This window comes from Glycine soja, chromosome 2, assembly GCF_004193775.1.
Source record: "Glycine soja cultivar W05 chromosome 2, ASM419377v2, whole genome shotgun sequence".
Taxonomy (NCBI): Eukaryota; Viridiplantae; Streptophyta; class Magnoliopsida; order Fabales; family Fabaceae; genus Glycine; species Glycine soja.
The window spans coordinates 7355328-7373024 of record NC_041003.1 but is presented as its reverse complement, the minus strand read 5'-3'; the positions used below and the strand labels follow the sequence as shown (position 1 = coordinate 7373024).

Below are 17697 nucleotides of genomic sequence, written 5' to 3'. Positions count from 1 at the left end.
ATATCGAAAACTTACGCGTTGTGTTTTTGCATGGGTGAATGCAGCAACTATGGAGATCAACGTAACCGAATTTGCCTGCACTCATTATTATTTTGATTTTTTTTAAAATAAATATTAGGTGGAATAGAATGAACGTGACACGATGCATGGATTGCATTTCATTTAATAGTTTGAAATTAAGTTTTATTAAACTTTAAATCGAGCACATACTTAGAAATACATGGGATATAAATAATTTTTTTGAGTTTAAAACAGTTTTATATAATTATTTAATTATAAATTATTTTTTTAATCATTTTAAGATAATTTTTTCTCCTTTTATTAATAAAGTATGTATATCATGTTTTAATTTTAATGATAACAAATAAGTAATAATTGAATAATAGATATTTTACATGCGTTAATGCTTTAAGCCATGTGTGTAGTAAGATGTTTCCACGAACCAAGAAGTTTCGTCCTAACTACTTCATCTTATGTCAAGAATTGTTTCGTCTTATAAAGTGTAGAACAAAATAACCATATAATTTTTGAAGTATTTTTTTTAATTGATAAGAATTGAATTCAAGTACCAAAAAATTTACAACAAGCCATTAAAAAAATTGTTGTTTTAGTGAACCTAATAACATCACTATGATATTATCTTTCAAAAATCTTCACCTCCAGTACTGTTCCACAAGCCATAAATTGAGCCATGGCATTTCTTTAAACCATGATCACCTTCTCGTTTAATTAAGCTTACATGCATATGAATGTATGATCCACTTTATCCACATGCTATTTTTTTGTGTTCCTTTTGCTCCCCCAGTCCCCCCTTAAAATTGTTCCTTGAATATGAGTTATGATTTTCACTACACTCTCATAGGCAACTTGCAAAAAAAAAGATACAAAAAGTATAATGGAAGATTAGACAAGATAAAATTTATTAGACTACGTAGTTTTGCTTGCCCTACAACAACAGTAGTTACAACAAGATTGTCAAGCCAAACATAAGAACCTCACCATTTTATTATTTTTAAGATGTTTTTTTTAGAGATAACTAAACTATATTATTTTTTCTGAATTTTAAAAATCACACCATATATATATATATATATATATATATATATATATATATATATATTGGCATTATAACATCCAGATTATTACCTTTAAAACTTAAAGAAAAAAAAAATGGTTCGCTGAAGTTTTAAAGCTAACAATAAGGGTACATATATATCAGAACTTTCTATCATATTTTTAAAGTCTTAAAATTAATAATAAAATATTGAAAATTAGTCACTAATGAATAATAATAACGAAATTTGTTGTCAAAAGAAATTGTAGTGCTGAATACTTTTATTTCTTAGATATCAAAGAAAAAAGCGTAAACAGAGAAAAATTTAAGTATCTCTTAATTTTTGTCTTCTTTGCCTCATGAGGATATAAACATTACAGAGTTCAATCATCGTCTACGGATAAAGATTTTGAGACTTTTGAAAAACCTTAATTGGTATCCACGTGTATAGGAGCTGAAGGACGCACCTTATGTTTATCTCTCGCAAATATTAAAAATAGAATGCTTGCTGGTTTATTGTTTATTTTACATCACATATATACCAACCGTCATGAACTTTCGCTGTAGCTACTTAGAGAATGGCCGAATTGGTGGTGGAAAACAATGTGCATTAACATCAAATTTCCACGAAGTTGCTATGCATATGAACTGCTTCATTTTCATGCATATTTTCTTTCACGAAACCAAAAGAATTAGCTTAAATTTATATATATATTACATTCAAACCCAAAAAAAGTACCAGTACGATTATTGTTCTACACATATCATTATTGAACATATTACAGAAGCTTTATTCAATATGACACCAATCTAATATCAAAAAGCAACACTAATTAACATCAGTGACTATTAAAAAAGCAAACAACAACAATTAAACAAAGAGAAAACCTATATACAACTACTTTAGTATGCTTTTAGTGATGTTTAATTTAACAATCAAAACTAGATTTTCATTTCAATAAAAAAATTATACTAAATGTCAGCATAATTAAATTATCGAGGTGAAATTCTAATTTCAATCGAAGAATAACACTAAAAATAACAGATAAGTAGTTATATTTAAGTTATGTCCCAACAAAAAAAAATCGTAGGGTATCCTGATCAATCAGTAACAAGGGCTTCCACAAGAGCAGCAATGGCAGATATAGGGTTTCCAAAAATAGCCGAAACCACTAGCTTGAACACCAACACAGCAATCTTGGTGTACTTGTTGATTCTCCTTGACCTTCTTCCACTTGGAACAATCTCCATGCTTCTCAGTGCAACTTGAGTGTTCTCCCTGTCACTACTCATCCCAATTGAATTATTGGTTTCTTGAGAGAAATAACCCTTCTTCCAATTCTCAAGAATCAGTTCCTTCACACAAGACACATGGTAACAACAATCCCCCCCAGAAGACACATAAGACCACCCTTTAACTCTCTCCACAACATTCCTATGCTTACACTTCACGCACTTGGATGGAACCTTCTGGCACAGTTCAAGCGTCACGCGCCCCTCTTGGTCGGAAATGTTGTGTTTCAGCTTCAAGCAGCATGGATGAAGATCATATCCTGTGGTGGAGCAGTGGTACACAAACCCTAACACATCTTTTCCACAGCCATCACAGTACCTTGTGCGTTTCCCAGGTGCTTTCTCATGAAACTCGAAATTGCTCTTCGAGAAAAAGGGATGGAAGGCTATGGAAACAGCGTTTGCACACTCTTCATGGAGGACGTAACTGCAGTTGCTGCTTTCACAGTGGTAACTGGGTCCGAACCCCATTTGTTTACATCCACTGCATTTGAATGGTGCCCCTGGTTGCTTCAATTGCATTGCTTCTGCATGGCTTGGACAACCCTTCTTAGTACTCATTTCTATATCTCTTGTAACTTTTGATTGTGATGAAATTAAGGACAGGTGTGTGTGAATATACACAAACTCTGGTGAAACAAAAGGAAAAACAACAAGAATAGAAAATCAATGTAATGGTCAAAATTCAAAATGCAAAATTGGAAATTTTGAGATATATATGTCATAACTGATTATAATTAAATTAACAAACTATATATATAATTCAACTATGACTGTAGATAACAGGAGACTCAATAGATACGGTTCATAAAGATGTGATAGAATAAAAGAGGTAAATTCTACGATTATTGTGAAGATAATAAGAAAATGAAATACGTACCAGAAACACCACTACTGTTATATAGGAAAAAACGTCTATATATAAATGCCTTTTTGTTCTTAAACATTGATAATGTTACTATTATTTATAGGCAAAACCTGCAAGTAATGGCTTTACTTTTTTAAAAATAATACTATTAGATACTTGGAAAGTAAGGTAGGTCGGTTAATATTGTTTCCTTATCTTGTTTGATACGACAGAAAACGCGTAACTCAACTTGTTATTGCTTCTGATCCTTCTTTTTTTTTTTTTATAGGTGCTTCTGATCCTTCTGAGTAACCCTTTTATCATTTATTATTTTAGATTTTAGAAGGTGATTTTCCCTTTTAATTGGACTCGCAAGCATGCATAGGTATATGATGTTGTGGTTAGTTTTTACCTAATTACAACGATAAACATAAAATTGACATCTCTAATTACAACTATCTTACTATCACTATCACAATTCACATGGCAGTAAAAAATGCTTTTCTTTTTCTTTACCGTTAAAGTGAGAGACAATATTCTTTTCAATATATATTGAGAGAGAATTTTTTTATATGAATGTATATGGAGAAGATAAAAAAGAATGAGAGATAAAAGTATACATAATATAGGAAATATAATATTAATTGATAATTGTTCGATGTACAAATAATGCAACTGTGTTGCATTGAGGACAGCTGAATTGGATTAAAAATTGCATTTAACTTGTACACGTACATTGGCGATCGATGACGACTTACGGGAAAGTTCAGCTGCATTTTCATGCGTTCTATTTTATGAGATGACATCATTAATCTTTCTTAGATGCACGTTTCTTTCAGCAAATAATAATTTATAACTTTGTCTTGTACAGTAGTATTTTAATATTTAGTCTTGATTATATATATATATATATATATTCAGACATCAATTCATGCATTTGCGCAGAATATGACTTTGTGTCCTTCTCGATAGGTCCCCATTTCATAGAAAATGTGGTTGCGATATGATTCTAAAATCTTCTGCTTCATTGCTCAGAAAAAACACGGTTATTTCCTGTAGTTTCTTTTATATATATGAACGGCAAACGCGTGTTTCAACTTCTTGTCTTTCAAATTTATCCTTCTTATGTATATTTTAAATGATATTTTTCCTATGATTATATCCAACCGGGAGACATATATTAACTATATCTACGTTATTAACTATTGTATTATTCGAATAAAAATATAAATGAATCCATTTTATTTTTTACATTTTCATTCAAATACTTGATATTTTTTCTTTTACAAATTTATTCAAATCAATCTCAAGTGACACCTTAATTTCTTTACATTTTCATTGATTATTGGACTTCATGATGGCTTAAAAATGAGAGTCTAATTAAAAATGTATTTAAGCCTTAAAATTAAAAAAATGAAATTCTAATAAAAAAAATTAGAAATTAACCATGGATAATTTTTCCAAACATGTGAGCGTAAGGGTTTATAAGAAGCATATTACATCTTACATTTGTTAAAATACTCCAAATTGTCTTTCAATAAAACAAGTGTGTACTAAGGTGAGAAAATTAGTTTCTATTAACACCTCTGGTCTAGAAAGGTCAACTCTAAAATCAGCAAAAGAAAAATGAAATGTACGAGCGCAACTCATATTATGCAAAACAAGTCAGTAATAGCAATAAATTTAAAGAACATATCCTCTGCAAAGTTATCAAACTTCGGCTATTAGAGCTTAAGATAACATCAATCATGAAAGTTTGCATTTATCACACAAAAGTCTAAGTTAGCACCACAGAAAATTACAACTGAACAACAACTAACCAATTTTTCCCATGGCCTTCATGCGTTCAATGATGCTCTCAAGCTCTTTCAGATTATCCTCAAACACAACTATATCATCCTGCTGGTTATTATCCTCAAGCAAATCTGTGGCTCTTGCAATTGCAGAACTGACATTCTCCTTTTCTTTTGAGCAAAGCTTTGAGCTGATATCCTTTTTCTTTAAAGCATTCTTGATTTTGTAAACATAATAATCCAAATCATTCATTGCTTTGGCCTTCCTAAGGAATTTCTTATCTTCAGCCTTGTAATATTCAGCTTCTTGAATCATTCTTTTAATTTCTTTGGTTGACAGTCTTTCTTTCTCATTGGTTATGGTAATCTCGTTCTTATTGCCGGTGCTTTCTTCCTCAGCGGAAACAGATAGAATACCATTTTCATCTATGTCAAAGGTTTCATACAAAGGATGGCCACGAGGAGCAGGAGGAATGCCAGAAAGTGTGAAGAAACCCAGCAAATTGTTATCACTCGCTCTTGTTCTCTCGCCCTCATAAACCTCAATCATGACAGCAGATTGGTTGTCTTCAGTTGTAACATATGTTTTTGTCCTCCTTACAGGAATGGTAGTATTTCTAGGAATCACCACACTCATGAGATCTCCTTGTACCGATACACCAAGAGACAGTGGTGTAATATCCAATAGGACCAAGTTTGGAACATTCACAATGCCTTTACTCAACAAAGCAGCCTGCACAGCTGCACCATAAGCAACAGCCTCGTCAGGGTTGATGCTCTTGCACAGAACCTTCCCATCGAAGAAGCCCTGCAATAGCTCCTGCACTTTGGGAATCCTAGAAGAACCACCAACAAGGACAACATCATGTACACTGCTCTTGTCCATGTTAGCATCAGAAAGACACCTATCAACTGTTTCCATACACTCTTCAAAGAGCTCCATATTGATTTCCTCAAACTTTGCACGAGTGATTGAGGAGCAAAAATCAACACCCTGAAATAAAGCATCTACCTCAATGTTGGTAGTCACTGCATATGAGAGTATCCTTTTTGCCCTCTCGCATGCACTTCTCAACCTCCTTAGGGCTCTTGGGTTCCCACTAATGTCAACTTTGTTCTTCCTCTTGAATTCCTGTACAAAGTAGTTCACCATTCGGTTGTCAAAGTCCTCCCCTCCAAGGTGAGTGTTTCCTGCAGTAGCCTTAACTTGAAAGACCTTATCCTTAATTGTGAGGAGAGATACATCAAAAGTACCACCACCAAGGTCAAAGATGAAAATGTTTCGCTCTTCAACACAATCAGTTCTCTTGTCAAGGCCATATGCAATAGCTGCAGCAGTGGGTTCATTGATTATCCGCATAACATTGAGGCCTGCAATAGCACCAGCATCTATGGTGGCTTTACGTTGAGAGTCATTGAAATAAGCAGGCACAGTAACCACTGCATTCTCTACGGGTGTTTCCAAATATGCCTCTGCAATCTCCCGCATCTTTATGAGGACCATAGATGACACTTCCTCAGCTAAAAGGTGTTTCTCTTGGCCCTTGTAGTTAAGGGAAATCATGGGTTTGTCATTAATACCAGCAACAACCTTGAATGGCCACAACATTTTATCTTTTTGAATAACGGGGTCACTAAATTTCCTACCAATCAACCTCTTAGCATCTACAAAAGTTTGAAAAATTCTGATCAATCATTTGTCCAACTAAAAGTCCACAGAGAAATCATAACTGCAAATGTTTAAAAGAAAGCACTGATAAAAATAGAAAACTTACCAAACACAGTGTTCTCTGGGTTGGTGGCAGCCTGATTTTTAGCAGCTTCACCGATCAACCTCTGTTGGTCTGTGAAAGCAACACAAGAAGGGGTGGTATTGTTGCCTTGGTCGTTGTGGATGATCTCCACTCGACAGTGCTGCTCCAGCCACACTGCAACACACGAGTAAGTTGTACCAAGGTCGATTCCCACTGCGCATCCCTCATATTTTTTGGCCATGATCTTTCGAGTAAATGAAACAAGATCAAAATGGTTCAAGTCAGGACACGGAAGAAATGGGGCACAGTCAAAGAAATCATTCTGGTTGTTACAAGTAATTCCTAAGTATTAGAGTTGGATTTCAGCCAAAGAGAATTGTGGATTACATCTTTGTAACCAATTAACTCCACTGTTATAATTTATCAAAAGTGCAAAAGTGTTGTAGTACAATTCATATCAGAAAATCTTTCATGACAATTAGCATAATAACTATACTAAAATTAGATGATGCTAACAGTTAAAGTAGTTTACATTTACTTTGTAAAATGAACTACTTGCTTTTCTATCAGAACACAGAAGTCACGAATCACCTCCCATCAATAGACTCCCGCTAATACAAGCACATTATGGTTTAATCATATTTGTATGTAGAAATTAAAATATAAGTATGCTAAAAGATGAGTAATACACCAAATTAGTTCCTAAAATTTCAGTCACCAATTAATTTAGTCCCTAAAATTATGAAAAAAAGAAATTCAATTCCTGAATTTGACAACAATAAATCCATTTAGTTCGCTAGGAACCAAATTAACTGAACGGAATCAAAATCAAGGACTAAATGGATTCATAATTGCAAAACATAGGATCAAACTGACAGGCACTAAAGTAAAGATTAAATATTGGGCCAATGTCAATTTCAGGTACTAATTTCAGGGGCTACAATCACCGTTAGTATGTCAAACTCCAAAGCTTTGCTGGCTATCTTGGGCTAAGATTATTTGAGTATCACAGTGAAGAAGTGTTAGGTAGCTTTTCTAAAAGCTGTTTTCAAAACAATTTTCCTTTACTTATCATTCAGTTTATCATCCAAAATCTATTGAAAAAGAGTTTTAAAAACTAGAAAACAGAAAAACAGCTTAAAGAAGCTTTCCTTTTCAGTTCTATATGGAAGCAGATAGGTTAAAATAGCAAAAAACACTGTTGTGTTCTCAAGGCAAGAGAAAAGGAAGAAAGAAAAAAGTAGAAAAAAAAACCGGCATCGGCACCAAGTCACCAACCAAGAAAGGTTCACGGAGTGATACAGGTAAGCTGGAGGTCACAACTGGAAACCAGTAGCTATTTCCATTTTAACTAAACTAAAAAACTGATTTCACCAATCAAACAAGTTTTTCTTTTTGTTATTTTTTCTATTTTTGAGCTTTTGAAAACTAAGAATAGTTTTTTTTAAATGGTTATCAAACATACCCTAAGTGATGCACGGCTATTGTCATACAGAGAACATAGATACATGTTTAGGGGACAAAATAAACAAGGGTTCTGATTCAGGACATTTACCTTCTCAATCACACTCTTTGGATCCTTTTCCTTCTCAATCACACTCTTTGGAGAATCAAAATGAAAGCTCAGTAATGTAGTTCTTTTCACTGTCTAGTGTGTCTGTATTTTTTCCATTCAACATGAATTATGAATTATAACGCATTCCCAAACATGTTATAACTAATAATACTTCCCAACGAAGCTACCAATAGACTTGACTTGTGTTGAGGTCTTTTGCTTTAAACAAAAAGTTGTCTAAAAGTTGGAGGAGAAAAAAATCGAATAAAATTTTATGAATAGAGATGACTTGTTGCACACTCTGATTGGAGAGATGTCCAAAAGTTGGAAAAACAAAAGGACTGAGTAAATGTAACCGGCAATAGCAAGTTGTGAAAGGTTACATAAAAAGTGATAATTGTTAATAGGCTTAAATTAAATATGATTTGTTCCAGGTAAATACTTTTTCATTTTTTATTCATGTAAATTTATTTTTATAATTTTAATTATTGTAAGTTGATATTTTTTTAATTTTTAATTTTGTAAATTTATGTTTTTTTAATTATAGTTCTTTTAAAATTTTACTTTTTTATTTATAGTCTCATTAAGTTTGTGTTACAGAAATCAAAATTTTAAAAATTTAAACTTACCAGAACTAAAAACGAACAAAAGTATCTTTTAAGAATCAAAAATAAAAAACATAAACTTTAAAAAAAATGAAAAAAGATTTTACAGGAATCTAAAGTCAAAAAAATATAAACTTACATTGACCATTGACCAAAAGCTTAAATGGATTCACAATTTCTCAGATTTAAAAGAAAAGACTTGTATTAAAATGGTTTAGAGTATTGTTTTGTTAGCAAAACGGTGTGTTTAAAACAAAAAGCAGTGTTACCCGTGTCTGCTGCGAAGGAGGGATGATAAGTAAGTAGGGTTCGGCACTGGTGTTGATCGTAAGCACACACACACAAAAAAAAAAAAAAAAAGTGACTAGAGTCCAAAGGTTGGCGAAGAAAACGTGTGTAGTGTGCAAAGAGTAGAAATAGGAAGGGGAAAAAAAATGTATATTTGAGGAGTTGTTTACGTTGAAAGGAATGGTTAAATGAAAATAAAAAAAAGCATCGAGTGAGAAAAAATCACAAAAATATAGAAAATTACACTTTTTTAGCATTATATATATATATATTATAAAATATTTTCATAAAAAATATTATAAAATATTATTTTAATTCGTAAAAGGTTAAATTATATTTTAATTCTTTCTTTTCAATTAGAATTAGTTTGATTGTAGAATAAAAAAGATTTAATTTAATTTTTTATACTATAAAAAGTTTAATTTTATTCTTTATATTTTTAATCTGTCAGTTTAAAATTAACATCCTTATTTCAACCAAAAAAAATTAACACCCTAATATTTTTAATATATTAGTAATTAAAAATTCACTTGAAGTTTTAATTATAAGATAAATAAATAAAGAACTTAAATTTTACTCTGAGAATCTTTTTTTTATCACAAAAATAAAAGACAAATAAAAAAATTTACGTGTTACTCAATTAATGGAGCTAGAGTGCTATACTTCCTTTTTCTTTTTACCGGAAGACTCTATTTAACTTAGACAATAATTAACCTAAATACTCATTAAATTTTGATAATCTTTTATTAATTATCACACTCAAATTTATCAGCAATAATTTGTCTAAAATTTTTGCATTTATTTTCTATGAAAAATTGTATTTGGACAGATCAACCCACAAATTATAATCAATAACTATTTAAAAGAATTATTTTCAAGGTGTTTTCTCTAACAATTAGAAACATTGTGAATTGATATCATTTCACAACCAAACATATACTCCGTGCATGACAGTCACGGATCAACCGCTAGTACATATGAACAAGCCTGAACCATCACAATCACACTATTTGCGTATTACAAATTATAAGGAGTAAAGGAGGGGATAAAGCTACCTATACAACCACACCACTCAGAAATGCTGAAAGAGTCAAAGGTTAGTCCAAGTTAAATTGTCTTCCATTGGCTGCCTTCATAGCCGATCTCTCTCTCTCTCTCTCTCTAAGCAGAGAACGTAACACTAGGTCAGAAGATGCATACCGAATCCTGCAATTGTTTTCTTATCCCCAATCCATGGCTAATATCAGCAGTAACTCAATTGGACAAAAACACAAGGGAAAAAACAGAGAAGGGCAAAAGAATGATGCCTATGAAAGATTACTACTCCCAAGCGCCACTGTCATAGACTAACTGTCATTGGGTGCTGCGTGTTAATCCACCCCGTGTCACGTTTCTGTGCAAATGAGAGACTCCGTTAGTCATTCCAAATTAAGAGGGAGAAATCGGGAAAAAAAAAAAAAAAAAAACTGACAAAAGAAAGCAAAAGAGTGCATCATACTGGAAGAATTTGTCTATATTCCAAAAAAGTCCAAATAACAAATATTTCACATTCTGAACCTAACATTCCCCTTTAAAAAATTTGAGCGTTCTAAACTTCAAAATTAGTTTAACTAATCAAAAAAACAAAACAAACAGCAACAAAACTCGAGGAAAATTCTAGGCTCAACTATGAGTGTTGAAAACTCAGTCACAAGTCAGTAACTGCATATTAAGGCAAGAAGGGAGAGCCCCAAAAATAACAATTACCTTCCAGAAATTAGCTGTTGCTGAGCAATGTTTACAGGGCCCTTTATATTGCTGAACCGCTTTGCTCTGTTCTCGTGTTCTTTCTCCACACGCATAGCAGCTACCTCCTTCTCCATAGCAGCTACTTCCCTTCTCATCTTCTTTGCCTCAACTTCCATGGCTTTGGTCAATGTATCTACCTTCTTTGCTAACATCTGATAGATGATGACCATTGGAAACAATTAGCAAGGACTATCATTTATACATAAGAAGTCAAGGATTATATCCAAACACAATAAATAGACCAAACACTTACCTCAATAGCATCATCTTTATCTTTTAGGCTTTGATCTTTCTCGTGACCAGCTTTCCTCAAGGCTATGACCTCTTTTTGCAGAAAGTCATATAAAACACTGGGAACACTATCCACTGAATCCACAGTTGGGAAATCATTTGGCTTATCATCTGAATTTCCTTTCCAATTATCACTTGCCTCTCTCTCTTTGGTTTCTTCCATAGATTGGTTAAATGAGTAACTTGGAGGTGTTCCATTCAACAGCATTTTACTCCTTTCCAGTGACCTTGTACCACCATCAAAAGATTTAGATGTTCCTTTAGCATGCTTCAAAACTGTGCTAGAGGATAGGGATGACCTCAGTTGAGAGGATGGTGATCTTTTAGATAAAAACCCATTTGAGGTTAGTTTTGAGAAGTTATCAGCTCCACCTAGGGATTGACGACGAGAAGGGCCATTGCTCATACTTCTTCCCTCGGGGGTACCGCGATTACTACTGTTAGAATTTCCTCTCAAACTCTCCTCTAGCACTTTAAGTCGTAAATGATATTTTTCCTGAAAAATTTTAAAAGTTCACCATGAATAATGGGAGAACTAATCACCTAAGTCAATAGATAAGAACCAGATTATTACTTTCAACTGTGCTTCATATTTTGCAGCGCGCTCAACTATAGCAAGCTTGTCACGAAGTTGCTGCATTTCTCCCTATAAGAATTCAATTTAATAATAAGTGGAAAGCGAAGCCAGATGCGGGAAATTACTATAAAAAAGAAATATAAGCAGAAAGAGTAATGGAATTCAAAAACTCAACCACTAAATTCAGATGAATTGGCAGAGTAAAACAAAAAAATATTACCTGCAAGAATCGGCGTTCTTCAAGCCATTGTTTGACAGGCATCACTTTATCATTGGCATCTTTCCATTCATTTGCAACCACAACAGCTACTCTGTTTGCTGTTACCTTGGCACGGGCCAACTCCCTGTCTAGAGTTTTTCTTTCTTCCTAAAGAATGTCAAATAAACCATGCAAAAATAAATATGATCTTAACTAGAGTCAATATAATGAAGAATAAAGCAAATGGGAGTTTGAACATGCTGAAGACTTTTAACAAGTTACATTCATTTCTTGAACTTTCCGCTGATAATCCCTCACTGCATTTGCAGCTGCACCACCTGCAAGGACAGCCTCTTCTAGTTCTCTAACAGTTTGGGTGAGCTTTTCAACCTCTGCCACCTTCTGTCTATGCATTTTGTCCAAAATTTTATTTTCTTCCTGAGGAAGTTGATGGCAAAGTCCGAAGATAGAAGTTACATATTATGGTTCTCACACACCTGGAGAGAGAATAATCATACAAGATTGCAATACCTGGCAAATCTCAATCTGTTTAATTAGCTCTTGATTTTTGTTCTGCAGGTCATCCACCATGGAGGCCTTAGCCAAGGCAACCTGGACAGTCCTCTCAGCTTCAAGTAGTGCAGCTTCTTTAGATTTGGTAAGACGATCTAAAGCTTTGTTATCATCTTGTAGTTTAGCAATCTGCAAGGAATAAATGGAAGTACAAATCAAAAAATTACTCATTTTAAGCCAGTTTAAGTCCTTCCATCAGCTCTTTCTCCAGGGGATTACAATATGAACTCCAAGAACAAGGTAATACCTCTTGCCGAGCAAGCTTGAGTTCAGCTTCCAAAGGAGCAAGAATTGCTTCTATTGGAGGCATGTCATCATCTTTCTGGGCAGCGTGGACCCTTCGAAGAGTGGCTTCAGCTGCAAACTGAGCTGCCATTGATGCCTTCTTTTCATCGTTGATTTTTTTTATTTCAAGATTCTGCCAGAAATATTTAATTCAGAAAACATACCACCTAACCTGGGAAAATGACTATTTACTAAAGTTGATGGAGGCTTCAAGAAATACCTTGCTTTCTAGAAGAGACTCCGTTAGTTTTAGCTTCTCGTCAACCTTTGACAGTTCTTCTGTCAGCTAAACACAAACAAAAGACAGAAAAGTTACATTTCAAGTTTACCTAAAGCATACAAACGATAGGACGAAAATGCAAAACAGCTTAAGAAACATGAACATGTGAAAGCATGGTAGAGGGTAAAGCTTCAATGTGCTACAGTTGCCTCATAAAAAATAATGTAAAGAATTATTAAACTGCAAAAGGAAGGAAGAAAAAAAAAGCATATCATGACAATTGGGGTAAATACAAAACCCCCTCAAAGAAATCACCTGCAATCAAAATATAAGGACTATTTTATATAAGAAATATTATTATGGAAAGAAAGTAAGTACAATAAAACAAGGATAAAATTAAGGCATCAAGCAATTCAGTAGGGCAAAATACAATTGATGCACTAAGATTTATGACATAATAAACTACTAATGAATCAAATATGAATTAACAACATTAGACAACAAAACTATTCATTCTCATGATTCGAGTTTATGAGAGAAGAAACTTCAATGGACAAACATCGGACGGATCATAGCATCCCCAAGCTTTGTCATATTCACTATTGGATAATGACTTATTTAAACAAAAACAAAAAAACAAAAAATACTAGGCATTGAGTAATGCACTTTCTGTTATGATCAAGTCAACCCAAAGAGTTCACTACAACGACTTTAGACTTTTAGAGTGAATGCCAAATTTAACTGAGACAGATTCTTTCAAAAGTCCAAAAAAAAATTAAAGGGTAGCATCAATGCAAATGCCAAAAGGGGATTGTTCAACAAGAGAAGCATTCTCTAATGCACTTTTGTAAAACAGAGTGTTCATTATTTAATTAATAATGGATTAAATTAAAAGAAAAAATAAAGAGTAAATTAAGCATCCCTTCCCTAAGAGATTCTTTAATTATATACTGTCCTCTCCTCTAATTTTAAGAAGTACACTACCCTTATCTAAGATATGAACTGTGCTACACTTAGTCCATCTTAATGTAACCAAACTTCTTAGTAACAGAGAATAGCTATAAACAAGCCTCCCTGAGACATTTTTCCTATATCTACAATTATTAGTATAACCTACAGCTAATTTAGAAAAAATCAAAAGTATTAGAAAAAAAAATGCAAAAGAAATTGCTACCCATAGCTAACATGAGAAAGGTAGCATCGATGCAAATTAAAAATAAACTGAAAGAATTGAATCCATTTTTCTCTCTCACACTAGAAAATAATACAAGACTTCATTTAACACCAACACCACAACCAACATCTAATTAATTGGTAATTAGTAACTACTAGCATAATAACATAAATACAAAAACGGATAATTCATGACAATCTTCACAAAAAGACACCATCAATCAATGCAAACAAAGAACAGCAATAATTAACAATAATTGAAAAATCAGTGGTAACCTCTTCAACGGCTTTTTCTCTAAGCCGTTCAGAGAGCCTCAAGGCTTTGATCTCAGCCTGTGCTTCCGATAATTCCCTGTCCTTGTCTGCAAACACAAACACACACAAAAAAAACAAAAATTCAAAATTCAAAACTCAAAAAACACAAAAAAAAAAAAAAAATCACGGCGAAGAACACTTCGGATCGAGCTGCATTTTCGCACCTCGAACTTCATTCTCGAGGCGATTGAGCTCCACCTTCACCGGATCCGAACCGTGCAACAAATTCATGAACTCGTCGGCGTCCATGCTCGGCGGCCTCACTCCTCCTCCGCCGCCGCGCCGCCTTGCCGAGCCTCTCCCCTCCTTGAACGATCCCGACACCGACAGCGCGGCGCCGCCGCCGTCGCCGGAAACCTCCGCCATCGCCGATCTACCTACCGCGAATCCAAAAAAAAATCAAAAAATCCTCTCTCACATTCAAATGCCCCTCGCACCACCAGATTCCAAATCGCACGCGCACGCAACAACGAAACACGGATTACACACCATATAAATAGAGCCAGAAAACTCGACCTCGGAAATGGTGGTTTTTAGAGAGAGAAAGTGCGAGTGTGTGAGAAAACGAGAGAGAGAGAAATAGATGCTTTTGGTTCTTGCTTTCTTTCTCCTTATGTCTCTTTTGTCTTGTTTGTTTCTCTCTCTATATCTGCGATTTAAATCCGTTTTCGCGTCTTAAGGCGAGATTTAACAAATCAGTTAAAAAAAACACAGTGCGTTAGTGATGAGTGAGTGAGGTTTGTTTAGTTGTTTTACGCTTTTTGGCTTTGTTTGCGGATTTTTAAGTTAAATAGTGCGAGTGAGAGAGTGTGTGAGTGAAACTTCACTGCGATTTAAACTTCGATATTAGTAATCTAATCTTAATTAATGGTTTGGGCTTAACGTGAGCTTGAAGCGTCGTGCGCACCCCGTGTTTTCTTTTGCGGACCAACTTATCCGCAAAAGACTATTTTTTATATTTTAACCTTTGTTTCATTAAATTTGAATAATAATTATTTAAATCAATTTTCATTAAATTTAAACCAATTAGTTACTTCCATAATAAATTTAAAACAATTTTCATTAATAATTTCGACGAATTAATAACATTTGTAATTTAGTTATTTTCATTCATAATATTTTGATGAATTTCGAATCAAGTAATTTAAAAATAACATTTAAACGTTAACACTAATATTATTAACCAAAATAATTTAAAATATACAAAATTTTTAATCAAATACATCGTCCAAAACTGATATCTAAAGTGTGAATAAACTATTGTTGATCCGTATGCCGCCTACATCAAGACCTTATGTACATATTGTCATCTTCTGTGACACCTCTGGTAATCTTGAGGCATTTTAGGATGACATCATGTGTCGATGTGTCTGGCATGACTTCATTTAGGGTGAGATAATGCTCCAACGTCTTAGCGATCGCACGGCAAGCCTCTTGTTAAATAGAAAACAAACGACTTATACAAATTAGTATTAAAATAATTGAAATAAATGACACATCTAACCAAATAGTAACACTTACCACTACATGTCTGGGCTCGTCCACATCAGAACTGACAGGTGTCGATGTTGTTGCTGCCTCTGGGATATGTGGCTCTCGCGGAGGATCTGATGTTTATGTCGCGGTCATGAATGGATGCGAAATGTGGAATAATCAGTTGATGTAGTCGGGCGCACACTGACCTGGCACAACACATATGTCACCTGCTGGCGCCAGATGGTCTGAGTAGTGCATTCACCTATCGTCTACGTCATCAAATGACACCCATGAATTGACAGGGTGTGCTGGAATGCACTGGACGTATCTGAATTGGTGCATAACCCTCTTCGGTCTGTATCTGACAACAACAGGCCCCCAGCGGAGCTGTCCTGAGAAACATGAAATCGGATGAAAGTCTTGGACCGATCGGTGTTCCGCATATGGCATCCAACAGACATCTGGAATCCTGAGACGATCCAAGCGCTGCCTGTACATCGCTGTAGATATCTTTTTGATAGTCTTCTTTGTGGCAATCCACTAACACGCATGTGGTGACACCTCGTCGTACTCCGAATCAGCATTGTACTCCGCAACTGACGAAAATTGTTCATATGTCCAACACTACAGAGCTTACATGAAAATTATACAAATTTCAAAATGAACATCTGAAATAAAATACTCTCATTAAAACATTTTTGTAATTAAATTATAAAAAACATGTTAATTACCTGTAACAGCGTGATGTAACCAACAACCTGTCGGCGGGTGCTGATATTGGCATCATTAAGCTGATCGTACAAATGGACGAGACCAGAAGCTCCCCATGCATACCTTCTAGTCTGAGTGAGGTCAAGCAGGGCGTCTAAGAACACAACATGAACATGGGTTGCACTCTTATTAGCAAAAAAAGTGAAACCCAGAAGATGCAGAAGATAAGCACGAGCTGCAGTTGTCCAGTGTTGGGTCTGACATCTGCGTTGATAAATGTCTCATAGCCAAGACAGGCGTACGTATGGTCCAGTACAATGTCATGTCTCGACCATGGCTACCTCTGGTGAGACCATTAGTAACTTAACCAACATCAACACCGCCTCGTCGATGTGCAGAGGCTGAAAGGCGAGGAAGTCGCCAACGATCGACAAATGAAGAAGATAAGCGACGTCGTCCAACGCGATGGATACCTCCCCTACTAGAAGATGAAAAGTACTCGTCTCCCGGTGTCACCTCTCGACAAACGAGGATATAAGTCCCCGATCGCCGATGTCTATTGAACACGCGATCAGAAGACTTAATCATGTCCCAGCAATCATCTCCTCAATTGCAGGAATAGGCCTACCTAATTTATGCACCTTCCTCCCATGGAAGGATAACTTCAACTCAGGTCGTTCCTGAATTGAAGTATAAAGGAATAGACAATTTATTAAAATAATATTTTAAAGTAACCAAAAACTCAATAAAAAGAATACTTAACAAATATTGTAACAATCACAAAAAAAAACAACTAAAACAAGCCTCAAAACCAAACCAAATAGCATTTTCTAAATTCAACCTTACTCTACTTCATAGAAAAACCCTCAAAACTAACCCTAAATACTAATAAAAACCATT

At 34.4% G+C, this 17697-nt stretch overlaps 3 protein-coding genes across 5 annotated transcripts; all 3 read right to left on the bottom strand.

Moving 5' to 3' along the window:
- Positions 1-1790: 1790 nt before the first annotated feature.
- LOC114384586 lies at positions 1791-3283 on the bottom strand. The gene is made up of 2 exons (XM_028344294.1): positions 3228-3283; positions 1791-2976 (listed from the first exon to the last, which is right to left on the bottom strand). The coding sequence occupies exon 2, from the start codon at positions 2906-2908 to the stop codon at positions 2156-2158; it is 753 nt and encodes a 250-aa protein (XP_028200095.1). The 5' UTR covers positions 2909-2976; positions 3228-3283; the 3' UTR covers positions 1791-2155.
- Positions 3284-4843: 1560 nt separating this feature from the next.
- Positions 4844-8505, bottom strand: LOC114384566 (probable mediator of RNA polymerase II transcription subunit 37c). Of its 3 annotated transcripts, none has more exons than XM_028344267.1 (3): positions 8297-8505; positions 6763-6985; positions 4844-6652 (listed from the first exon to the last, which is right to left on the bottom strand). In XM_028344267.1, the coding sequence occupies exons 2-3, from the start codon at positions 6980-6982 to the stop codon at positions 5010-5012; spliced, it is 1863 nt and encodes a 620-aa protein (XP_028200068.1). In that variant the 5' UTR covers positions 6983-6985; positions 8297-8505; the 3' UTR covers positions 4844-5009. The 3 variants fall into 3 exon arrangements, with proteins under 3 accessions (XP_028200068.1, XP_028200075.1, XP_028200082.1); XM_028344274.1 differs by having other exon boundaries at positions 8327-8505; XM_028344281.1 differs by lacking the exon at positions 8297-8505 and adding an exon at positions 8020-8071.
- Positions 8506-10021: 1516 nt separating this feature from the next.
- LOC114384558 (microtubule-associated protein 70-2-like) lies at positions 10022-15345 on the bottom strand. Its single transcript, XM_028344260.1, has 11 exons — positions 14775-15345; positions 14572-14657; positions 13123-13188; positions 12865-13035; positions 12576-12746; positions 12327-12482; positions 12066-12212; positions 11843-11914; positions 11231-11764; positions 10936-11129; positions 10022-10582 (listed from the first exon to the last, which is right to left on the bottom strand). The coding sequence occupies exons 1-11, from the start codon at positions 14974-14976 to the stop codon at positions 10543-10545; spliced, it is 1839 nt and encodes a 612-aa protein (XP_028200061.1). The 5' UTR covers positions 14977-15345; the 3' UTR covers positions 10022-10542.
- Positions 15346-17697: the final 2352 nt, after the last annotated feature.